At 44.5% G+C, this 25,427-nt stretch overlaps 1 protein-coding gene across 2 annotated transcripts; it reads left to right on the top strand.

The window, feature by feature from the left end:
* The first annotated feature begins 4,145 nt into the window (after nt 1-4,145).
* PNISR (PNN interacting serine and arginine rich protein) lies at nt 4,146-24,749 on the top strand. 2 transcript variants are annotated; one of them, XM_040428794.1, is made up of 12 exons: nt 4,146-4,263; nt 6,968-7,083; nt 9,930-10,115; nt 13,829-14,058; nt 14,182-14,362; nt 14,476-14,663; nt 14,902-15,069; nt 16,800-16,899; nt 17,372-17,425; nt 19,801-19,968; nt 22,581-23,607; nt 23,756-24,749. In XM_040428794.1, exons 2-12 carry the CDS (start codon nt 6,996-6,998, stop codon nt 23,784-23,786), a joined length of 2,421 nt encoding a protein of 806 aa, XP_040284728.1. In that variant the 5' UTR covers nt 4,146-4,263; nt 6,968-6,995; the 3' UTR covers nt 23,787-24,749. The 2 variants fall into 2 exon arrangements, with proteins under 2 accessions (XP_040284728.1, XP_040284727.1); XM_040428793.1 differs by lacking the exon at nt 4,146-4,263 and adding an exon at nt 5,868-6,009.
* The last annotated feature ends 678 nt before the right edge of the window (nt 24,750-25,427 follow it).

Below are 25,427 nucleotides of genomic sequence, written 5' to 3'. Positions count from 1 at the left end.
GAGACCGATGCTGACTAGTTCAGCACCAATCACCCCTGTACAAGGCCTTTACCACCCCCCTGTAGCTCCATGGATAATCCGGAGCTGTGATTGGCCGGTCTTCAGAAACCGGCGAATCAGGGCTGCAAGGGGGCGGAAAAACCTCCCTGTGCCCGTAGGAAAGATGCGATTTCACTCAGGGATCGGGTGTACACAGCGCCGTACATGTATGGCGCTGGTATCTTACGGGTTAAAAAAAGAAGCGGTATTTAGCAGCTTTCCAGACTGGTATACATGGGCGTTTTTATGACTATATTATTGATGCAACACTCGGATGTCCTGCTGGAGTTATGGCGCTCTAACTGTAGGAGATTCTGGTGCCGTGTCCATAATACGGGAGCAATAAAGCACCACATTATACTTGTATGAAAGCGGCCTTAGTTAAAGCATTAGACTAGGTTCATCAACTTATCATTTTTAATTAGAATTACAGTTTGTATAGGGGAATGGAAAATTATATACCACATAATTCCTAATACTTGTATGCAAAAATGCACCAAAAAAGCACAAGCGGGCGTGACCATTCACACTGAGATGGTTGAATATGCAAGTCAGATGATTTCTTCTATATTCACAGCAAGGTTAGCCTAGATTTCCCAGCAATTCCAAGTATCCAATTTTTTAACGACATCCACACTCCAAACACATCCAGTTCATTTTAATGGGCCACAAAAAACGCGGACAACTAAGTACTGTCCTCATCCGTATGCCAGTTCCACCATCCCACAAAAATATAGAACATGTCCTGTTCTTGTCTGTTTTGCAGACAATAGGCATTTTTAACATATGGCAGAATGAGAAAATGCGGGACACACACAGCCGATATCCGTGTTTTGCGGATCTGCGATTTAATTACTGCAAAACGGATACAGTAGTGTACATGAGGCCTAACAGGGATTGTCTGTCCCCATTCTCTGGTTTTGTCCCCATTTTTTGTTGTAAGTAATGCTACTAGATTTACTATAATTGCGTGTGCACATGGTGCGGAAATTGGTCCAGAAATTGACCTGCAGTGTGGATTTAATGGTTTGTGCGTATTTTCAGTGTACATTTTGCCTTTTAAAATGCAAATGATAAGATCTGCAAATCTGTAACAAAATCCACAAGTAACACATGAATTTTGGTGTAGAAATGCAATGAAAGCAACATGAAAATCCTCATAAACTACACTTCAATATGCATATACCCTAAGGGCTCATGCACATGAACATAGTGGGCGATATGGACTAACATCTATATTGCGATATAATTTTAAGCATGTGCGATATATATCGCAATATTTTCTATATTTCGTGGGGGGGGGGTTCAACATTTTATTTTATTCTTTTAACTTTTTATTTAATAACTATTAGCCTCATTAGGGGCTAGAACCCTTGTCCTATTCACCCTAATAGATCTTTATTAGGGTGAATAGGACTTCACACTGTCCCTGCTTGCTGCCCTGTGCATAGTACACACGCTGCCATGGTAACCGATCCGAGCCCCGCGATTACACTGCTGGGGCTCCGATCAGAAGCTGCCACCCTGGGGCCACTGCCACCAATGATTTTATTTTGTGGGGGGGGGGGGGGGGCCCCCCGCAATTAATATAATACTTAGAAGAGGGGGAGTAGAAGGGAGGGGCTGTGCCACTGCGCCACCAATGAATATAGTTAATATGCCTGAATACAAACGTAGCCTGCATGTGCCGGCCATATCGCATTCCTGGCCTCTATTACTGCGCGCCGTGATCCGCTGCAATTAACCCCTCAGGACCGGAGGGGTTAATTGCGGCGGATCACGGTGTGCAGTAATAGAGGCCAGGTATGGGATATGGCCGGCACATGCAGGCTACGTTTGTATTCAGGCATATTACCTATATTCATTGGTGGTGCAGTGGCCACAGTCCCTCCCCTCTGTTATCATTGGTGGCACAGTGGCCACAGTCCCTCCTCCTCCTACTCTGTTCTCATTGGTGGTGCAGTGGCCACAGTCCTTCCCCTCTTCCTCCTCTCTGTTCTCATTGGTGGCGCAGTGGCCACAGTCCCTCCTCCTCCTACTCTGTTCTCATTGCTGGTGGAGTGGCCACAGTCCCTCCCCTCCTCCTCCTACTCTGTTCTCATTGGTGATCAGCGGCAGCCGCACACAGTGGGGAGGGAGGGAGGGACGGACTCCCTCCTTCTCTACTGTGTCGGCTCAGGAGAACATGGTGCGTGCCGAGAGCGGCGCATGCCATGTTCTACCGGGATATAAACAAAATCTCTATCGTTGGCCAAATTTATATCGTTTATATTGCATATCGTCTATATCGCCCACCCCTACATGAACATATTTTTTTCCGTGTCCGTTCCGTTTTTTTTGCGGCCCATATGCGGAATCATTCACTTCAATGGATCTGCTAAAAAAAAAAAAAAAAAAGATAGAACATGTCCTGTTCTTGTCCATTTTGCGGACAAAGATAGGCATTGGATGCAACATGAACGTCATCCGTACTTTTTGTGGATCCGTGTTTTGCTAACCGCAAAATACATACGTTTATGTGTATGATCCCTGAGGCAGAGATCAGCAATCTTCGGCACTCCGGTTGCTGTAAAAATTCAACTCCCAACATGTAAACATGCTCGGCTGTCCCCACAACTCCCATAGAAGTGAATTGCGCTATCTGGGAGTTGTAGTTCCAGAACATATGTCGTGCCGGAGGTTGCTGTTCCCTGCCCTATGGCCTTATTCAGTACAATGACAGTCTATGGGTGTATTCACACATCTGGACTTTGAAAGGGGTGTGACTACCGGCCATCAAAAAAATGGGACGTCCTATTGTCTCCGTTTTCATGGCCTGAGAGCCCGCATACAATTCAAGGGGGTGTTTAAATGGGGCCTAAGGGCACATTCACATGTAGTTCTTTGAAAGAAAGACACAGCGGGAAATCCACATCAATTTGGTGAATTTGATGTAGAAAATTGTGCAGATTTTTTTGTGTGGACTTCCTGAATTTAAATTTAAATAATGCGGAATAAAAGGTCAGGAAAGGTGGTGGCTCAGCTATTTTCGTCAGCCCCATAGAAATGAATGGGAGTGGGTGGTGCACTCCCATTCACTTGTATGGGGAGAGCACTTGGCTGTGGCCGGACCCATGGGAAACCAAGGGTCTTCCACCCACCACTCTCCCCACTCCGTTCTCGCCGTTGGTGTGGGTCCGCACCTATCAGACAATGGCGGCATATCCTTCCTGGTAATCACCTGCTCGCTAGCGGAGGAGATTGCTGCTATTACATGTATAGGGAGGAGTGATCGCTTATGCCCTCGCTCGTCCCCATACTGAATCATTGTCAGCAGCAGAGTACTGATTACATGGCACGATCTGCTGCCGGCAAGCGAGGATTTTTTTTAACCTGCTAAAAGATTCCGATCACGCAATGAAAGAGCGTTTTCTCATTTATCGGGTAATCAGCGGCAGTATTACACTGCCAGATCATGGCTAACGAGCGTTCATACAAACGGTTGTTAGTGATAATCTGAATGATTATCTTCAGGTGTAATCGGGCCTTTAGGGAGTAGGGTTGCCACCCGTACGGGATAGACTCGGACAGTCCGGGTTTGTAATCCTGTGCCCGGGTACAAGCCTTTCTCAGACCCGGGCACAGGAAGATTAATTTCAAACTGCAGAGACGTATTCTACGCTTGCCTGCCCTCACCTGACAGCTGGTGGGGCGGTGAGTGAGTGGCCGGTGCGTGACTGTCGGTCAGCGGCACCGGCCTCCTGCGTCCGGCGATGAGGACAGGACTGTCAGCAGAGGACGTCAGCTGACTGAGTCTGTCACACTGCCGGTGCGGCGATCAGCTGAGCGAGCCGCTGTGTGACTGTGCAGGAATAGGATATTCAGTGCCTGTGACCTCATCGCTGGAGGCTGGAGCTGCAAGCTAGTGTGGATTTTGGAAGAGCATCAATTCAGATCACATCAGGCGGCCGCGGGCACGATCGTAAAACTTCACATGCGGCTGCTGCTCACAGGCTGTGATTGCTAGCAGGGCGGGCGGGTGGCGCTGTCTTGACTCTTCATACACTCACTCCTCTCCTTCTCTCTGCTAGTGAGTACTAGAGGAAGTGACATCAGAGGGGAAAGGAGCGTGGGAGAGGATAAATCATTCCCAGCAGCCGCCTGCGTGTGGAGCTGCCCCACTCCAGCCCAGCAGCAGTACTTTCTTCTTCTTTTTGTCTAGGAGGGAGACAGTCAGTAAAAAAGGTATTTAAAACATTTGAAGACAGTTTTTAATAAAAAAATATTAATTGGAAGGGGAGGGGGGCAGGTAACCAGTGACATGTTTTGTGGGGGCATCTTTTATGTGCAAAAATACATATCGTCCAAATATAGACATCAAAATTTCATGTTACTGAAGAATCTATTTTATTGATAGTTGTTGTCTAATCGGCAAGTGCTTTGGGGGCTGTCCAGGGTCCCCTTCATCAGGCCCAGAAATGCGCTTGTCGTTTCAATGACAACTATCAATAAAATGGATTTGCACTATAGATGTACTGCCAAACTACCGATACTAATATCGCTGCCAATACAGAGTATTTGGCGAGTACTTGTACTCGCCCAAATGCTCCGATACCTTCCCCGATATTGGAACTTCCGGTCGGAGGGAGATGTCCCTCTGACTGGCAGCGCCAAGGGAGCATACAGCCAACTTCCTTTCCAATCAGGAAGCCGGGAGATGGGTTATCATCCGCTTCCTGATTGGCCTTCCGCTTCACTTGTTGCTAGGCAGCCTGGCTTCCTAACCAATCAGCAAGCTGGGCAGTATGTCATGACTAGCGTCCCGGCCTCCTGATTGGTCAGGAAGGTATGCTGCCTACAAAAAAGTTAATCCGGCTTCCTAGCCAATCACAAAGCGGATTGAAATCATGACTCTCCGCCCCTCTTCTTGATTGGTCAGAAGGCTAGGTTGCCTCTGAAGCTGGTGTTCTTTCACTGGAACGCCGTCTTCACGGGAAGCGGGAAGCCAGGCGATGGGTCATGATCCGCTGCCTGCCCGTTATGATACATACTTTACCAAAAAATTGCCGCGAGGTGCTAAAGTGTTCGGGTTTGGCTTGAAGAAAAGGTGGCAACCCTATTAGGGAGTCTGGGTTCTGTATTCATTTTCTGGTGTGAGGAAGGGGGACATTTACATTATTTGTGATTTAAAAGCAGTAAGTTGAGGGCATGTCCTCAACTCAATAGGGTGTCATTAAAAAAAAAAAATGTTGCCACTTTTCAGTGTTACTGTTGATGGACCTTCTCAGAAGTAAAATGGGGATTGTCCCCATCACTTACACACGGCACTCCAGCTGTGGTGAAACTACGACTCCCAGCATGCCCCATTCATTTCTATGGCGTTCTGAGAACAGCCAAGCAAGTGTGTATCTTGGGAGTTGTAGTTTTTACCACAGCTGAATTGCTGGAGGTGAGCCATCACAGGGATAGGGTATAAGAGCATTGATGGACAATCACAGGAACAGGGTAGAGTGGTAATCGACATGCCCATTGCTGCTCTATTCATTCCCAATAGTTCTACTGGAGAGAGCGGTATTGCACTTGCATATATTACAGGCTTCAGTGCAATTTCTGCTTTGTGAAAGAAGGCTCCACATGTAAGTTTCTGTGATGCCATATCAAATAACCTCTCAATAGCCTTCTCCCATAGTCTCAGATAGTAAACCTCACTCCCCCAGGCTCCATCATTTGGCTGCAGGTCTGCAAATGACACAGTGCTTCTTGCCGTGTGACCAGCAGGTGGCGATGTGACCTCTGTTTCCCTCTGTACCCGCCTCTCCCCACCTCTCTGTTCTGATCACTTCCGCTCTCCCATCCTTCGGCGCCATATTGTCTGGCAGGAGAGCTCGGCCGCCATTCAGGGGTACGGTCCTGACGAGGGACGGTAAAGACGCACTAGCGGTCGGATTACCTTGGGAGAGTGTCTGGAGAGGGGTCTGGGGTACCTTGCATGTAAGTGAACGGCAGGCATTGCAGGCCCGAGCGGCAGTGTTAGTCGGCGGTAGCGGGGCCTAGCCCGCGGGCGCGGAAGGCCGGATTGGTGCAGCCTGGGTGGTAACCGTCGGTTACCTTATGTGCTGGTGTCCGTGTCCATAATGGCGCCGTTAGAGAGTGCCTGATGGTCACATGGTGGCGGCCTCCGTGTCTGCTGCTGGACCACACGCCTCCTAGAGACTACAACTCCCAGCATGGATGCATGCTTGCTCTGCTCTTCTCTCATACAAATGTATGGAGTAGGGATTCTCATAAAACTTAGTTCTAATACTGTGCGGAGCAGGGGCTCTGTACAGTATTAGGACAAAGTTTTATGCGAATCGACTTCAGATGTTTCATCCGAAGTCCATTCGCTCATCACTAGGATGGACATTTCCCACCTATCGGCATGCTGCTGCGCCATTCAGAGCCTATAGAGCTATGGAGCCGGCTGTTCGTCAGCCACGTAGATGTTGGGACATGCATGCTTGACCACTGAGATCGACAAGAGCGAATCGATCTGTACAGATCGACGGGGCGTCCCCTCAGCCGAGCACGCTCTCCCCATCTTATTTTTCCCAGGACGGGATTTCTCGGCCAGCACTGACTGCTCTGCAACCTGTAGCTACTCCGAGCAGCGGCGCAGGCGTGAGATGTCCTGACGGTCATGTGTTGGGACACCCCACTCTTGTGCAGAGCTCTGCTTGATGAGATGAATACGGGGAGCTCACAAACCTTTTATTTGGTCGCAATGACGTCAAAATGTTTTTAAAATACAATTACTCTACACTATTTGTAAAGTGGCTTCAATTTTTATTTTAGATGTGTTGGGGCAATAAAAACCCCTTTGGATTCCTAGGTGGACCTGCCCTTTAAAACTTCCATTGAATGCACTGTCCCTCAGTACTTGTGGTAGTAATACTCCTTGTGTTTGCAGGTACTGAGGTGCTAGCTACGTGGCAGTCATGTGGGATCAAGGCGGACAGCCTTGGCAGCAGTGGCCATTAAATCAGCAACAATGGATGGAATCATTTCAGCACCAGCAAGATCCAAGTAAGTGTTCCTTGACTTCTGCGTCCTGCAGGTATTAGATATCGTGTCTGTATCTTCACAACATAAAACACGGTTCCTTTATTCCTTGCTTTACCTGTGTCAGTTCCTTATTGAATCCCTCATATGCTCAAACTGCTTAAAGAGTATCTCTCACTATGACAGAGGGCTTATCCAAGGATACGCTCCCATCCGATCTGATATTGGACATGGTGAGATCTCAGCATGAGACCCATGTACTATAAATGCTGGGCCTCCGATGGCAGCTTGACAGCCCCTTGTGCGGTTATGTTTCATCACATCAGGTGGGAGGGTATGTCTTGATAGTCCCTTTAGGCCTCTTTCAGATGAGCGTGTCCTCTGCGGAAGTCATGCTCTGTGTGGACACTGCTCGTTTCTCAGGAGCGCACAGCATTATACTGCATGGCAAGACCACTTACTGTTATCTCACATATATATTATTATTATAGCCAAATTTACCACCCTAACTCCTCCCACAGTTTTTACACTACATAGACCGTAATATACCGAAACGTACAGATTGTTCCCGATTGGTGTGCTATTACTTTGTGGAACGTTTTGCCAAATGGTTCACGAAATACCTGCGTTTTTGTGGCAAAATTGGTCCCATAGGAATGAATGGCGAAATGTTCAAAACTAGAGTGGGAGCTGAAAAATCAGTACATGATTTCTAAACTGCCACCACTCCCTCATTTTTAAGCCCAGCTACACAAAACTTATATGCTGCCACTTAAAATGTCCACGGCTAAGCCATAGTCCTGATAGTTTTCACGATATGACCATTTGTTTGGAAACCATGCCGCCCATTGACATTCATTGAAACTCCACTCTAGCCACCTCAAAGGGCAATTTCTAAACTGCGACTGTGCCTTCATTTTTAATATTTCAGAGACGTACTATGCATCAAAATGTAGGTCTGGGTCTTGATTCTCACTATCATTTTCGGTGTAGGATTTATAATTTTTAAACTATAACCGTTTGAAAATGGCAACTGCCAGTGAATTGAGCACGTTGGAGCAGTTTGTTTTTAACCGCTCTTTTCTGCCCTTGCTGTAGAGCGAGTTGCCATAGGAACCCAGGTGTGTGAGCAGCCAGCAGAATGACAAAAGCTAGAGAAGCTAGGACATGACTTCTAAATGCCACCACTCCCTCAGTTTCAAGTCCACTTACACAAATCTGCTGCTAATGTTTTTATAAATGTATGTTTTAATATAACTGTGAAGCACTTTGGGCAACAATATTGCAATTAAATGTGCTATATAAATAAATAAAAGTTGAAATGTATTACTAACTCTATCAAGCTTGCCATGTGCACTTTTTAAATTTGATCAATCAATTGGTTAGTGTAATGTTTACCATCTTTACTCACTCCACACAGTTACTCTGCCCACTCCATAAAGTTACTCTGCCCAGTCCAACCTTTCCACAGTTACTCCAGCCACTCCAACCACACAAGTTACTCAAGCCACTCCACCCAGTTACTCCCCCCACTCCAGTTGTAGACTACTGGTGGAGACAATTTCCCCAGAAGTCTCTACATGACCTGTATTTATTGAATTATACTGACATAATGCTGTCAGTATAATTCTGTAGCAGTAAGGTCATGCAGAGACGCACAGCTTTCTAAATCAGTATAATGCTGTGTGCTCCTGAGAAACTAGCAGTGTGCATAGAGGCCTTATAGATGGACTTCAGTGTTATTCCCTACGGCTGATTTGTGATGTCCATGATTCTGGTGGATTGTGACTTCCTTATTAACGTAGTTTCACACACAGCATTTTTTATAGACATCAGTCCAGATTTCCTAATCCTAAAGATGGCGTAAGCTTAGACCGTCTGTCTAGACCTGCAGCAGATTTATCACAGAGTCTCAGGCTGGATGATAAATGTGGTGCAGGGATAGACACTTTTCTCTGACTCTAGGCCAACCAATAGTTGGTCTAAACTTTGAGACAGATTTTTACGCCAGAATTGCGTCAAAATTTTGGCACAGAATGGCACATTTTAGGACATGCTCCCTTTTCTGTTAATATTGGGGAGAAAAAGTGTAGGAGCTCTAGATGTGCCAACTTGTGCCACTTTTTTTTTTTTGACAGATTTGTGGCGCAGACACATTAGTAAATCCGGCCCACTGTTTTTTGGTGCTGTCTCTTGAGCCAAAGTCAGTAGTGGATTAAAAAAAGGAATGATAAATAGGAAAGATTGATACTTCTTGCTGCATCCAACAGATCTGGAGTGTGAAAACACCCCAAGGCTTTTGTGGCGGTTTTTGCACCTGATTTTTTGTGGCATCTTTTGCTAAAAAAAAAAAAAAAAAAAATACAGCAATTAGCTGAAAGTCTGAGACATTTCAAATTCAAGATGCACACAAGCTGTTTTTGCCTAGTGGTGTTTATTTGTGATTGGCACATTTATTTTGTAAACGTATTGTGTTGAACCCATAATGTATAGTGATTTTCATCTCTATAGGGGAAAAAATGCCATTAAACACAAGCGTTTTGGTGGCTTTTCTTAGTGGTAAAAAGAATGGCAGACCAAACTCGTCCTAACAGCGGCTACAATTAACCCTCCCGCTTATGATTCATTTAAACTGAGCACTTTCATTTCTGTTTAGTTCCACTCCAGAAACTCCACCAAATCTGCATCCATTGACCCCCTCCCCTGAAAAAAAAACTGCCAGATGAGGTGTAATTATAGTGGAGCTTTTTTCTTCTTTTTTGAAAAGCATCCCATAGTAACCATAGAGGCCGAATGCTGTGCTCTAGTACTGATAACTGTACAACTACACAATATCCAGGTGAAGTAAATGCTGTTCTTTTTTCCATAAGGCCAGATTGATTGGGCAGCATTAGCCCAGGCATGGATTGCACAACGTGAGGATACAGGGCAAACGGTGGAACAGCAAGGGATGATGCCCAATGGACAAGATCTGCCTCCAGTTCCACAAGTAGAACCTGTCCCCAACAATCATAATTTTCAAGGTGATCCGAATTTCAATCGAATGTGGCAGCCAGGTAAGTAATGTGGGTCGACTGTAGTTTAGTTTCTACTTTATAGCCCGTAAACATCTTGTTAATTTGGTGTCTATTTGGATAACAATCAGGAAATAAACAAAATACTTAAACACTTAATACCCCAATATGTTTCCAGTAACCAAATTGCAAAATAAAGAGTAAATTCTATACAAACCTCTGGAACTGTACTGCTGGCTCTGTGGCCCTCTTCTTAAAGAGGACCTTTCACCTGTATAAACGATGTTAACTGAGTATGCTGCCATATAGAGCGGCGCCCGGGGATCTCACTGCACTTACTATTATCCCCGGGCGCCGCTCCGTTCTCCCGTTATAGGCTCCGGTACCTTTGCTTCTTAAGTTATAGTAGGCGGGTCTTCTCTTGTCCTGTGGGCGTCTCCTTCTCCTAGGCTGTAGCGCTGGCCAATCACAGCGCACAGCTCACAGCCTGGGTGAAAAAAACCTCCCAGGCTGTGAGCTGTGCGCTGTGATTGGCCAGCGCTACAGCCTAGGAGAAGGAGACGCCCACAGGACAAGAGAAGACCCGCCTACTATAACTTAAGAAGCAAAGGTACCGGAGCCTATAACGGGAGAACGGAGCGGCGCCCGGGGATAATAGAAAGTGCAGTGAGATCCCCGGGCGCCGCTCTATATGGCAGCATACTCAGTTAACATCGTTTATACAGGTGAAAGGTCCTCTTTAAGGATAATAAATGTCCAGCAAAATCAATATCAATTTTAATGAAGAAGGATCATAGAATCGAAAGGTGTCCAGCAGTATTGACCCCTTTAAAACGTAACTTTTACTTATTCATGTTATATAAAATAATACCACTGTGGTGGTTCACCAGTGAAAATTGTGAAACAGACAAACAATGAAAAAATATAAAATATGCTCCTGGAAGCCAACCGTTGATACAGTATTAAGGTGGTGAGTAAACACAGGGCAGCTAAGGGGAGCAGTGAGTAAATCTAACCTATCCCTACGCTCACCCTGTCTTATTCCTCAGCCCAGGGACGTCCCCTGAGGGTGGAGACTCCCTGTCCTCGTGCCTGGGCTGACTGCCCTGCGTTTACCCTCCTCTCAAAAATGATTATCACAGCTCCCCAAGAACTGACGGGTAATACTCTGTGTCCCAGGTAACAAAGTACCCACACGGACACCAACCCATAAGATAGGATAAGACCAGATAATGTTTATAAATAGGTGGACCAAGGTGCGTATCACCTATAAACGTGAAAGAACCAATAGCACAAGGGCATCATAAACGGTGCGTTCCCAGGCTGGTTCTCATAAACCCCTACGCGTTTCCCCTATTGCTAGGTTCATCAGGGGGTATTCACAGTCATGGGTACAACCGTCATGTTTGAAAAGATAAACCAAATATACTTACGATATAGTGGAGGACACAGGACCAGAGACGCAAGCGATAACAAGCATAGGACCAAGGGACCAATTGATATGTCCCACCTGTGAAAAAATAGAGACACTATAAGGTTGGGCGCTTAATATATAATTATAATATTGCCTCCTATATCTCAGCACTTAGTGTCCTAGGCAGTCAGAAGGATAAAGGGCCCAGTAAGATAAGGGCCAGCGCCTTACCCAAGAGGCTGTAAGCAAAGAATTTTACACATAATATAAGGCATAATCAGTGCCAAGGTGTTCATTTGCCAGTTCGCATTAGATGGTCCTTACTTACGTTTAGGTTGCGTCCCAGTAACGTCCTGTTCCTCCTGCTACTCACACTATCTCTAGTTTCCGTAAATACCCTCTTACCAGCTGTTCAGACTTGGCGCTGATTGTCACGCCAGGCGGGTCACTTCCGGGAATCAGACGCCACCATCTGCGTCATTACCGGTCCATGAGCCGCACACAGAGATTACCTCCGGTCCCTGCAGTGAAGGCACACGTCACTTCCGTCCGAGGTGCCTCAGGTAACACCGCAGTGCGCCGCCTCCGTCGTGTGGAACGCATAGAGCGGCCACATCCGGTCTCATGGAATGCATCATAGCGTCATATCCGGTCTGTGAGCCGTCCCATTCAGAATACATCAGATGCTCTGTCATAGGAGGCGGCCCCACGGACCTGACTACATCATGCATTGATACACAAACAACGTGGACCTGAAGAGGCAATGTAGTGTGTATATATATGATATTACACAGATCAGTTAGCAAGGGGCAGGGGGATTAGGTGTGAAAATGATAAACAAACGTCCATTTACATAGGTGAAAACTAAGTGTGCTTCCTAGATAATAGGTGACACCTGGCGCACATCAGATACTTAATGTGCAATATCTGGATACAGAGCGTATCCGAATTGTTTTATCTTTGCTATAATAAAATTACCGAGTAGCTCTATTCCTGATCAGAGGGATAAAGGAAAAGCACATAACCACCCCCACAGATCATAGAAAACAAGAAAAAGTAAGTCTTTCATTAATCCCAAGCGGTGCCTGGTATCTGAAGCGGTGAATCCAGCCTCACCGGTGCCTGGGATCTGAAGCGGCCTCATGCACAGGGACGTTGTTTTGGTCCGCATCCGAGCCGCTGTTTTGGCGGCTCGGATGCGGACCCATTCACCTCAATGGGGCCGCAAAAGATGCGGACAGCTCTGTGTGCTGTCCACATCCGTGGATCCGTTTCGCAGCCCCGCTAAAAAAAATATAACCTGACCTATTCTTGTTCGCAAAGTGCATTTATATTGCCGGCTTCCGTTTTTTGCAGATCCGCGGTTTGTGGACTGCAAAAAACGGAACAGTCGTGTGCATGAGGCCTAAGGCTGTATTATGCAGCCAGATGTGGCAGACGATTGTCGGGAAGGAAGTGTTCCCTCCCGACAATTGCCTGTTCGCTAGCGTAGGAGACTTCTGCTACTACATGTGGCTATCTCCTCTGCTGTATGGGGAGGAGATTGCTATGCCATCACTCGTCCCCATGCTGTCTAGTGGTTTGCCTGCAGCAGATGGTGCTGTCTAATAATGATCTGCTGCCGGCAAACAATGATTTTTTTAATATATTTTTTTGTAACATGTCAAAAGATTTGGATTGCCCGATCGAGCGTTTGCAGTTTCATTAGGCTACTTTCATACTTGCGTTCAGGGTTCCGCTTGTGAGTTCCGTTTGAAGGCTCTGACAAGCGGCCCCGAACGCATCCGTCCAGCCCCAATGCATTCTGAGTGGATGCGGATCCGCTCAGAATGCCTCAGTCTGGCTCCGCTTGGCCTCCGTTCCACTCAGCAGGCGGACACCCGAACGCAGCTTGCAGCGTTCGGGTGTCCGCCTGGCCGTGCGGAGGCAAACGGATCCGTCCAGACTTACAATGTAAGTCAATGGGGACGGATCCGTTTGAAGTTGACACTATATGGTGCAATTTCTGACTAACTTTCACATTTAGAATTTTTTCTGAACTATAATGCAGACAGATCCGTTCTGAACGGATCCCAACGTCTGCATTATAGGAGCGGATCCGTCTGTGCAGACACCAGACGGACCCGCTCTGAACGCAAGTGTGAAAGTAGCCTTAGGCAGTCAGCGGCAGTATTGCACTGCCAGATGATTGCTAATGAATGCGAACACTCGATTTGCCGAAAATCGGGACGTGTAATACAGGCTTTAGAACACAATTGCAGTAAGAAATATCATTATTTTATTTATTTTTTTAAGTAACTCTGAAGTTGTTTTTTTTTTTTTTTTTTTTGCTTCTGTATAGAATGGGGTGGAATGCACCATCAGCCGCCACCTCACCATCCTCCCCCAGAACAACCATGGATCCCTCCAGCCCCTGGACCAATGGATATTGTCCCACCATCTGAAGACAGCAATAGCCAGGATGGTGGAGATTTTACTAATGACAGGCATGTGTTTAACCAAAATAATCATGGTTTCAGTGGCCCTCCTGAAAACTTCTCCATGGGGCAAGTGAATCAATACGATTACCAGGTAAGGCGTTTTTGTATTTTACATGAAAACAAATCAGTTTTGTTCTGATCCTAATCTTGACATTGTTTAGCAATCAGTTTATCAGATTTCCTTGGGTTAACGTTGTGTATTTATTTTTTTAAGCATGGTTCTGGAGGATATGGCCCGCCTCAAGGTGGTTTTCACCCTCCATATTGGCAGCAAGGACCGCCTGGACCGCAAGGTCCACCTGCACCACCTCCTAATAGAAGGGAAAGGTCATCCTTCAGGGAAAGGCAGCGTTCACCTATACCTATACCACCAAAGCAGGAGCCTCTACAGATCGGTATGTATGTTCCCTCAACTAAATCCTCAGCTCCTGCTGATTCTGTATTCTGGTGTTTACAGATACAAAATTCTATGCTGGATTTCTCCCGTAATATTTTCTTTTGATTGTAGATGCTGTTAAACGTCGGACTTTACCAGCATGGATTCGCGAAGGTTTAGAGAAGATGGAAAGAGAAAAGCAGAAGAAGTTGGAACGTGAGAGGATGGAACAACAGCGCTCACAAATGAAAAAGGAAATAAAGGAGCAAGAAACTGAAAAAGTGGGTGATGCTCCACGTTTGCCACAGAAAAGCAAATTTGTAAGTAGAACATACTCAATAACTAGATCTAGAGAACTGTCAATCACCGTAATACAAAATCCATCTGGAAAGTAGTTCTGTAACTCAGCTTTATTACAGATACTAAATGGAGATACTACTTTTTGCAGTGCTCATTGTTCTGGCTGGTTGTGTCCATTGAATCAGAGCACTGAAGCGATTTTATATGTATTATAAAAATGGCTTGTTCACACAGGGTTTTTTTTTTTGGTTTTTTTAGGACAGTGATGAAGAGGAAGATGATGATGATGCTGATGATGAAGATGGTAATGACGACGGACAAGAAGAGGATAAAGCTAGTTCAAAAGTCAGCCGCAGTCCTTCTCCACCTATGCAGGAAGAAAACAGTGAGCCGGAAATAACAGAAGAAGAGAAGGCCTATCAAATGGTACATGATGATATTAATTACTTGTACAGTGGCTGCTGTCTTCACCTTCACAGCTTTTTCCCAAGAGGAAGGAGTTGGGGGTGCTTTGTCTGTTGTCAGTACATTGTCACATTGTAAAAGCAAAAATCAAGAAAAAAGACCCCAATATTGTTCAGGGTATTTTATCATAGATACAACATAGCTTATGATGCCAAAAGGGTAAAAGGGAGAGTGGTGCTGTGAACTCCAAATAGGTGTGTTATATTCACACTACCTATATTATAACTAGGAAAGAGCGAATCGACTTCGGATGAAACATCCAAGGTCGATTCGCATAAAACTTCGTTTGAATACTGTACGGAGTGAGCGCTCCGTACAGTATTAGAATGTATTAGCTCTGATGAGCTGAAGTTACTTCACAAAGTCTGTCTTGCGAGTTCGGGAAAAGGTTTTTAACAGTAGAAATTACATTTTTTAAGTTACTTTACGAAGTTTCGCGAAACTTCACGAAGTAATAACTTCAGCTAATCTGGGCCAATACATTCTAATACTGTACGGAGCTCCTGCCGTTTTATGTAAATAGACTTCTGATGTTTCATCCGAACCGAAGTCTAGTCACTCATCCCTAATTATAGCCTATGTGTTCAACCTTTAAATACCCCAAAAATAGGAAGCCTTGTCCTCGTCGCGCCCTGCCATTGCCTCACACCCCCCTCCGTATTGATGATTTGGAATGAAGCATTTTCTCCTGATCATTACCTGATTGTTGAGCAGAGATGACAGCTGCAATTACATGCAGCAATCCTCCCCTCGGTATGGGAACGAGCTATAGCTGATGTGACCGCTCATTCCCATAGGGAATCATTGCTGGCAGATCCCTATATATGGTATATAAACTGTCATCTCTGACATTTTGCTTTATTGGGTGATTGGTGGCATGTATAGATGGGACAGTTATCAGGAACGAGCATTCGTGCAAATGCGCATCCTTATCATTGGCCTGTGTAAGAGTGGGTTCACACTAGCATTAGGGATTCTGTTATGGCTTTCCGTTATAACATGGTTATAACGAAATGCCCAGACAGAATGCAAAACGGAAGCCTTTAAAAGGCATTCCGTTTGCTTTCCGTTCTCATAGAAGTCTATGGGAAAGCATAACGGATCCGTCTGGGTCCTGTCGACAGGACTTTGTTTTTCCGTCTTGCATAACGGGGCCCAGACGGATCCGTTTTGATTCCCACAGACTTCTATTAGGACGGAGAGCAAACGGAATACCTTTTTAAAGGCTTCCGTCTTGCATTCCATCATAATACAAGTCTATGGCCAGAAGAACTGATCCGTCCTCCCGTCTTATGGATTCCGTTATAACCACATTATAAAGGAGAGCCATAATGGAATCCCTAACGCTAGTGTGATCCCACCCTAAGAGGGTGTTTAGACTAGGGCTACACAGCAACCTTGGGTGTGACATATCACATGACCAAGGATCGAAGAGTAGCAGGGCAGCCTTAAAAATGAATGGGGTTGCAGCTCAATTCACATGTTGACCACAACCGCAGAAGCCAAATAAATCCAGCAGTCTTGGATTTCTTGTGGTTCTGGAGTTAATTTCTATGGCTGCCCTGCTACGCTGTGATCCTTGGTCGCCGTGTAGCCCTAGCCATAGTTCTTGCTAGAAGAGTTGTCTAGATCGATTTCTTTTCTTCTTTTTTTTTTCATTGTAGCCTTTTAAACCATGTTTTGTTGTCTAGATGATCATGACAAAAACGCTGCTAACAGAGATTCTTTTGGATGTCACAAATGAAGAAATTTATAGTGTGGCCAAAGAGACGCATCGTAAAGCAACTAAAGGTAGATGTTTCAGTTTTGTTCCGATTGCATGGCTTCTTAGTGTGATGTGAAGCTTTACAAGTAGCACTTGTAAATCTAGCTAATCGTTATAAACTGTAGCCTTCTATCTCCACCAAGTAAATATCATTTCGACCTGATCTTTAAGTGACCCCTTACGACTGCACTAATTTAAATGAACATCCCTAATCCTGTCTAGCTCATACTTGAAATATTTTGTTTAGCCAGCCCCCCCTCCCTCCTTTTAGAGCTCATATGTTAGAAAATCAGTTTGATTTAATTTTTCCTTCTCATTCATTCGGCTGTTTAGGAGTTTTGCAAAGACTGCATGTTTTCCAATGGAATTTGTATTTTAACCTTTCTTCTCTCCCCCCAAATAGCAGCACTAGTAATAGATTTTGCATAGAAGCTCATGACTTTGCAGTCGTGGCTATGTGTGTTAACATGTTGTTCCTGTTGTTGATGTGATACAAAGCTCCTGCAAGGCAGCTGGCACAGTCCAGTGCACTGGCTTCCCTTACTGGACTTGGTAAGTCCGTTTCACTTTTAATGGAAGGGTGGGCTCAGTCGCTTTATCGAGTGTGCATGGTTTTGGATAAAACATGTCCAGTATATAGAAGACTGCTAGGATGTAGCTTTTCAGCCACTGAATGTGTACAAGGGCTGATCTGGAAAGTTGAGATTTCTTAGTGAGCTGGTAATGAATCTGTTTTTTCATTGCATGTTACATACTGGATATGTTTTATGCCACAACACAATGTATGGTTGCCATTAAGTTTTATACCCTAAAGTTGGGTTTACCCTTTGCAAAAATAAAAAGCATGTGGTTTACCACTATTACTGCAGCTTTGCATTGCAGTCATTTCCTACATGGTTCTTACAGGCGACACATTCATTTAAACAGTATGGAAAATTATCCCATTGTAACAGTTGTGGTCAAATCTCATTAAATTTTTACAATGCTTTTTTTTTTTTTTTTTTTACCAAAACTTGGGCAAAGCCAGCCCCCATGCTAATTGTTGGCAATGTTTTTTATACACTCACTAATGCCCTACAGACACTTCATATATTTGCATTTTTTGGTCTCCATTGCTGTAAGTCACCTTATACGGAGTGATATATTTGGGTTAATTAGACGTTGTCCTTTAAATTCAACAGATGACCTTTTCATTATATTGCTTGCTGATTCCTGCCGTTTCTGTGCAGTAAAGTGAAAAGGTGCTGTTATTTTGGCTCCACTACTTTGGCACTATATATGATGGTTGTCATGCAGATGTTCTGTATAGTAACACCACAGAATACAATAATAAATTTTTTTCTGCTGTGTACAGCTTTGTGTCTTGGGCTACTTTCACACTTGCAGCAGAGTGATCCGGCAATCTGCATGCAAACGGACAGCATTTGTAGACTGATCCGGATGCGGCTTGCATTGCAAAAACGGATCCGTCTTTCTGGATATATATATATATATATATATATATATATATATATATAGCATTGTGGTATTTTTAATGATCCGGCACTAATAAATTTCAATGTAAATTAATGTTGAAACTGGCATTCCGGCAACTGATCCAGGATTTTGGACGGAGATAATACCGCAGCATTCTGCGGTATTTCCTCCATCCAAAACGCTGTTCAGTGACTGAACTGTAGACATCCTGATGCATCCTGAACGAAATGCTCTCCATTCAGAATGCATGGGGATAAAACTGATCAGTTCTTTTCCGGTATTGAGCCCCGAGGACGGAACTCGGTGCCGGAAAAGAAAAACGCTAGTGTGAAAGTACCCTTATTTTATTTTACAAACTGCATGTCGTTCATCTTATGACATACTCTATGTAGTTATAGCTAATTGTGTAAATACATTAAGATATTTTGCTATATTATTGGAATTTAGATTTGCACTACAAAATGTCATAATTTCCCCTAAAATTAACAGGGCGCATTGCAAATAAATGAATCAATTTTAGGTGCCAATCACCAAGACCTGAGGGTGTATAAGATACCTACACTAAGTACACGTACGAGTCTGCATCCCCTGTTAGACTGTTGAACAGTAGTCAGCTATGTTTTTTTTTGTTAATTTTCATAGATTTTTTTTATTTTATTTTTTCTAATTGATAAATGGCTTTCCTTTTCTGAATGACAGATCTGAAGATTTTCCATTCAGAACTGTGGGAAAGCTGTTGACTTGTTGTAATGGTGGTGGTATAACGCGTCATCCAGTTTTCCTAGAAAGAAAGTTAATAAATAGCGGAATAAAATGATCCGCCTCAGATGAGACAATTTAATGTTAGGCACTTTCATTGGAGGCTCTGTCTGGAGATTCCTTCAAAACGGCACTGTTTTGTCTTGTAAAATGATGGACCGAGCCCAATATAGTGACTGGCCTGCCCCTGTCATGCAGCAGAAGGGAAATAACGATGCAAGTTTGTTTTTTGTTTTAAATTTTATATAAGAAAATCACTATTTGTGATTGCGTAATTTAATTCGGCTTCAGATTGTTTAAAGTCCTATTTAAATACACATTAAGCGGCTTATTAACGTAAAGGTTTGATCAATTTAGCTGTATGGTAGCACTGTGTATCATCAGGTACAAAAATACTAATTCCCTGGATTTAGAGGAGTGTCCCAGAGTGTCAGCAAATGTAAAGGGATGTCAAGTATGATAGGATTTCCAGTGACTGTGCAGTGCCAATCTGTTTGAGCGCCCTTTATAGCATTAATTGGAGTCAGGGGTGGTCTGAGATCACAAAGTCCAAACCCAAAAGGATCAGTACGGTTACCCCTGTGCATAATTTCAGTGATGTACTGTAAATCTCATGTTTGCAAAGTTTGAAGCAAACAGAAATTTGTGGTGGTTCCTATTGCTGCATGATGGACTGGGATTTATGTATGCAGGTGGACTAGGTGGTTATGGGTCAGCTGAAAGTGAAGATGAGCGGAGCGACAGAGGCTCAGAATCTTCTGATACCGATGAAGAGGAACTCCGACACAGGATACGCCAAAAGTTGGAAGCATTTAAGCGAAAGGAAAAAGAGCAACAGTTACTTGAGAGACAACTGGAAGGTAAGGCTAGTTGTGTATGCCTTTAATAGGGTTTCAGTTATGTATGACTTGAGAATCCTTTTGGTTGCAATACCTCCTGTACAGGCTTCATAGACACCTGTACAACAGATAAAACTGCTTTCTGTCGTTTTACTCTTTTGGATGCTGTGGGGCAGCTAGTGGGAGGGGGCTCCCCCTGTCACTGCCTACCCCCCCACCTATAGGTTTTTGTAGTGTGCCGATGCATTGCCATAGCAGCCTTTGGCCTAAGAAAGGTACCAAGCCCTGCCATGACTATATGCCTATTAGGCCTCTTTCACACTTGCGTTGTCCGGATCCGGCGTGTACTCCACTTGCCGGAATTACACTCCGGATCCGGAAAAACGCAAGTGTACTGAAAGCATTTGAAGACGGAACCGTCTTCCAAATGCGTTCAGTGTTACTATGGCACCCAGGACGCTATTAAAGTCCTGGTTGCCATAGTAGTAGTGGGGAGCGGGGGAGCGGTATACTTACAGTCCGTGCGGATCCCCGGGCGCTCCAGAATGACGTCAGAGCGCCCCATGCGCATGGATGACGTGATCCATGTGATCACATGATCCATGCGCTTGGGGCGCCCTGACGTCACTCTGGAGCGCCCGGGGAGCCGCACGGACGGTAAGTACACTGCTCCCCGCTCCCCACTACACTTTACCATGGCTGCCAGGACTTTAGCGTCCCGGCAGCCATGGTAACCACTCTGAAAAAGCTAAATGTCGGATGCGGCAATGCGCCGAAACGACGTTTAGCTTAAGGCCGGATCCGGATCAATGCCTTTCAATGGGCATTAATTCCGGATCCGGCCTTGCGGCAAGTGTTCCGGATTTTTGGCCGGAGCAAAAAGCGCAGCATGCTGCGGTATTTTCTCCGGCCAAAAAACGTTCCGTTCCGGAACTGAAGACATCCTGATGCATCCTGAACGGATTTCTCTCCATTCAGAATGCATTAGGATAATCCTGATCAGGATTCTTCCGGCATAGAGCCCCGACGACGGAACTCTATGCCGGAAGACAACAACGCAGGTGTGAAAGAGCCCTTAGGCTGTCACACAAACTCACAGATTCAGCCTAATAGACAGCCTGTCACTATCACAGTAGTAGCCTGTAAAGAACTGGTATTCAAGGTATAACAATGCATTATCAAAGTGATGTACCTTTTAAAAAAAATAAAAAATAGGTTAATAAAGTTTATTTAAAAACATAAATATATAAAGCTATTTTTCCATAATCAGTGGTTTTATTTTGTAAAAATGGTAGAACCATATACTGGGGGTTTGCTATAAAGATAATGGGGCAAATTTAGCATTTCATTTCCTTTCACTTTGTTTATGTTAAGGGTACTTTCACACTAGCGGCAGGACGGATCCGACAGGCTGTTCACCCTGTCGGATCCGTCCGGCCGCTATTTCGCCGGACTGCCGCTCCGTCCCCATTGACTATAATATGGACCGGGGGCGGAGCTCCGGCGCAGCACGCCAGTGCACGGTAAGAGGCCGCCGGACTAAAAGCACTGCATGTCTGACTTTTTAGTCCGGCGGCCTCTCACTGTGCACTGCCGTACTGCGCCGGAGCTCTGTCCCCGTCCCCATTATAGTCAATAGGAACGGAGCAGCAGCACGACGAAATAGCGGCAGGACGGATCCGAAAGGGTGAGCCGCCTGTCGGATACGTCCTGTCGCTAGTGTGAAAGTACCCTCCGTCGCAAAACCCTGGTTTTGAAACCTATTAAATGCTATTTCGACGGGCATTTTTACACTGCCCTAGACAGTTTCTGAAAAGGGGGCTGTGGGTGCAGTTATCTGCCCCATCACTTTCATAATTATTTACTGTTAAAAAAAAAGAAAGCTTAAATAATGACAATTGAATTGGTTTCCTAATCAGATTTTTTATTTTTTTTATAAACTCCCATGTGCCCCAAAATGCTACCAGTGAAAACTGTATCTCGTCTCGCAGAAAGCAAGCCTTACACGGCTACATAGGCAGAAAAAAAAGAATACGTTATGGCTTTTGAAATGCAGCAATATACCATATTTTTCACACCATAAGACTCAGCTAGTAAAATATTTTTCATTAGACCTCAGATTAGACCCCCAATCTTTGTCAAACTTCAGATCAGATCCCAATTCCTCAGATCAGACCCCCAATTTTCAGTTGACCTCAGATTAAGCCCCCATTCCTCATCAGACCTCTCCTGCTCCAGAGGGCACGGCCACTTGTGACATCCAGCTTGCTATTCCTGCACTCACCGATCTATGGTGTTATGCCAAGTCATAGTGCACAATGTCTTGATGTATGCAGTCGGGACAGTGGGTGCACGGCAGAAGACCAAAGGGTGGTGAGTACAGCCAGCACCAAGAATTTGCCACTCCTTGGGTGGTTTGTCAAGGGGGATCTGGCAGTATGTGGCTATGCCGGACACAGTAAATTCTGGTACTGTCTTTCTGCCAGAACAGAATACTGGAGTTTATGCTGCTTATATGTGAATGAAGCCCAACTGGCCTACAACTTAAAGTTCGTATTTGACATTGTCAGTCAATGTTTTAATAAACTGAAGTAAATGTACATCACCATATAACAACTGTTTTCTGCTTTCAGAGGAAAAACAGCAATCGGAGGCATTTCATGAGGAAGCAAAAGAACCGGATACAGATCTTCCAACCAATTTAGAAGTACATGAAAAAAGAATAGTTGATGGGGGTTTGGAGATTGATAAGAAAAAAGTGAATAGTGAGGCATTACCTTTAATTGATGTCAGCAAAGAGGTTAGGGAAAGGACGATTGCTAGTAAGTCTAGGAGCTCAAGTAGTAGCAGCAGTACTAGTAGTAAGGACCTCAGCAGTAGTAGTAGCAGCAGCAGCAGTGCGTACAGCTCTAGTTCTTCAAGCAGTCATAGCTCCTCTCCCTCTTTACCTAAGAGGAAAAAGAGACGAAGTCCCAGTATGTCACCTCCACGTAAAATCAGACGGAGCAGAAGTAGGAGTCCAACACGCAAGAGTAGGAGGGAGAAGAGCAGAAGCAGGGAGAAAATTAGTGAACGTAGAAGATCTAGTAAGAATAGCCTAGAAAGGGACTGGCGTAGAAATCGTAGCCATAGCAGAGAGAAGAGAGTAAATCGCTCCAGAGACAGACAAGATCGTAGTAGAAGCAGAGACCGGCGTAAAAGTGATCGGAGGAGCTCTAGCAGGAACACACACAAGCATAGAGGCAGTAGCCGAGAAAGGGAGAAGGCAAGGAGCAGAAGTGTTGAAGTGGATAGAAAGAGAAGGGAGTCCGAAAAGGACAGGAAAAAGGAAAAGCTTAAGAGGGAAGAAAAATCTAGATATACACTTCAAGAAGAGGGGAAAATTAAGAGTAGGAGAGAAAGCGAAAGGTCATTTTCCCGCAGTGAGTCTTCCACCTCCAAGATGTCTCGGCAGGATTCCAGGCAAGATGGTAAAAAGGGCTCTGCCAAGGAAAGTAAGAAACGAGCCTCTTCTAGTGGAAGAAGCAGTTCAGAATCCCCGGTTGTTTACAAGGATAAAAAATCTAAGAAATTGAAACGTAGCCGCTCACGCTCTGTGGAGAAATCTCAAAGGTCTGGTAAGAAGGCAAGCCGCAAACACAAGTCTAAGACCCGATCAAGGTAGTACACTTTTTCAATCTATTGTTTAATATAACTAATGTACATTTATTGTGATGGGAAAGGTTATGGCTGACAGCATTATTTTTATTTTTTTATGCTACCAAAAAGCTATATAGACACTTATACTGTGCTTCTTTTTACTTTGCAGATCTTCGACACCGGTCCGCCGTAAGCGCTGATGGCTCTCAGTCCACAACATTCATTTTTACAAATTCCATGAGTTTTTATGGCTTGTCTCATTCTAGAGGCAAATAACGGCTACGTAGGTGTGAAAATGTATTCTTTTCCCCTCTCCGGTTCCCTGTTCTTCACTTTTTAAATATGTATATATCTTTTTCATTTTTTTTCTCCTAAAAGTAAAACCAGTATACAAAAACTACTTTGTATGGCATATTTTCAACGGATTAGGAGGGGGTCTCGTTTTTAGCTGTAATGTTCACCGCACAGTTCAATGTCCTACCATGTTAATAAAGCGATGTGCTTATTTTTTTTGTTAAAAAAGTTGCCATTACCGTTTTATAGGTTATATAGACTAATTTAAAAGTTTATTCCTATTGAAGGTGATTTATCCCACAAGCTTTGTGGTGTTTTTATAGAGTTTCCTTAGTCTACTGCTATGTTGTGAGCTGCTGGCAGTAACAAAATCTGTCATCCACTTTAAAGCGCTCAGTATTGTAAGCCAAAACCAGGAGGGGGTGCAGTCCTTTCTGTGTAGTGTTCACTCCTGGTTTCTGCTTCAAAACACTGATGTAAAATGCCGCCATGTGAAGTCCCCTAATAGTACATCCACTCGGCATGCATACGCTGCAGAATTGTGAACAGCGGTTCTGCAGTATTTTACAGTAGCAAGAGTGGAAGTCTAGGGCTAAGAAATCTGTCACTCTGCAAAAACCAAAATCAGCATTTTTTGACCCGTGGTGCAGATTTTTAAACCTCAGCATGTCTGTTTTATGCTGTTGCGGATTTCACCTTTTGCAGTGCATAGGGTGAAATCCGTACCAAGAACTTCATGGATTCTGTGCGGATTTTTCTGTGGAAAATCTACCCCGTACTCTAAAGTCCGGTTGCAACACATGGCTCTGATGCATTGCAACTAGTGTTGAGCGAACTTGTGTTTTAAGTTCAGCGTCTAAAGTTCGGGTTATCGAAGAATCGCGTTATGGATTCCGCTACCACGGACTATAACTTATGGTCCGTGGTAGCGGAATCCATAACGCGATTCTTTGATAAGCCGAACTTAAAACACAAGTTCGCTCAACACTAATTACAACTACACGGTGTTGTCTCCATATTACAGCTGGCCGTACAGTTTTGTTCCACTGAATACTGGGAAATGAAATTTTGACCCTGGAACTTCCTTTAATACGTAGAAAGGAGCAGGATAACACCATGCCTATTTTTATTCTGAGATCTGTCAGGGCAGTTTCCTGATTGACTTTATTGGGCTACATCTCTAGTTCCATTGACGTTATGGGGAAATTCTGTAGACTCTGGGTCAGACAACAAAGGGGCTTCCCTGTACATGGTTATGGAGGCATATAATATTTTTTCTTCATAGTCAAAGGCTGGAAAAAAGCCCTCTAATGTCCTGCCTACTTGGGGGGTTAAAGTAAGCAGAGGTCATTGGATCGTTGACAGTGAAGAATACTTACATGCAAGCTGTGCAGGTCTTCCTGATGAAACCGTGTAAGTGGGCTTATGATCATAATGCTCATGCTCCCTGAAGGTGATTCATGCAAATGCCCGCGTGAATGAACAGCTTTAGCCTACATGCACAAGAACGTGGTTTGGTTCCGCATCTGAGCCGCATTTTTGTTGGC

This window comes from Bufo bufo, chromosome 4, assembly GCF_905171765.1.
Source record: "Bufo bufo chromosome 4, aBufBuf1.1, whole genome shotgun sequence".
In the NCBI taxonomy this organism is placed as follows: domain Eukaryota; kingdom Metazoa; phylum Chordata; class Amphibia; order Anura; family Bufonidae; genus Bufo; species Bufo bufo.
The sequence above is the reverse complement of the archived record's forward strand: the minus strand, read 5'-3'. Positions and strand labels throughout refer to the sequence as shown.

Bases quoted from the DNA above. Each gene is read 5' to 3' on its own strand.
- PNISR (XM_040428794.1), top strand. From the start codon at position 6,996: ATGTGGGATCAAGGCGGACAGCCTTGGCAGCAGTGGCCATTAAATCAG. The intron at 15,070-16,799 runs GTACATGATGAT...TTTGTTGTCTAG, and splicing joins AAGAGAAGGCCTATCAAATG to ATGATCATGACAAAAACGCT. The intron at 19,969-22,580 runs GTAAGGCTAGTT...TTCTGCTTTCAG, and splicing joins ACTTGAGAGACAACTGGAAG to AGGAAAAACAGCAATCGGAG.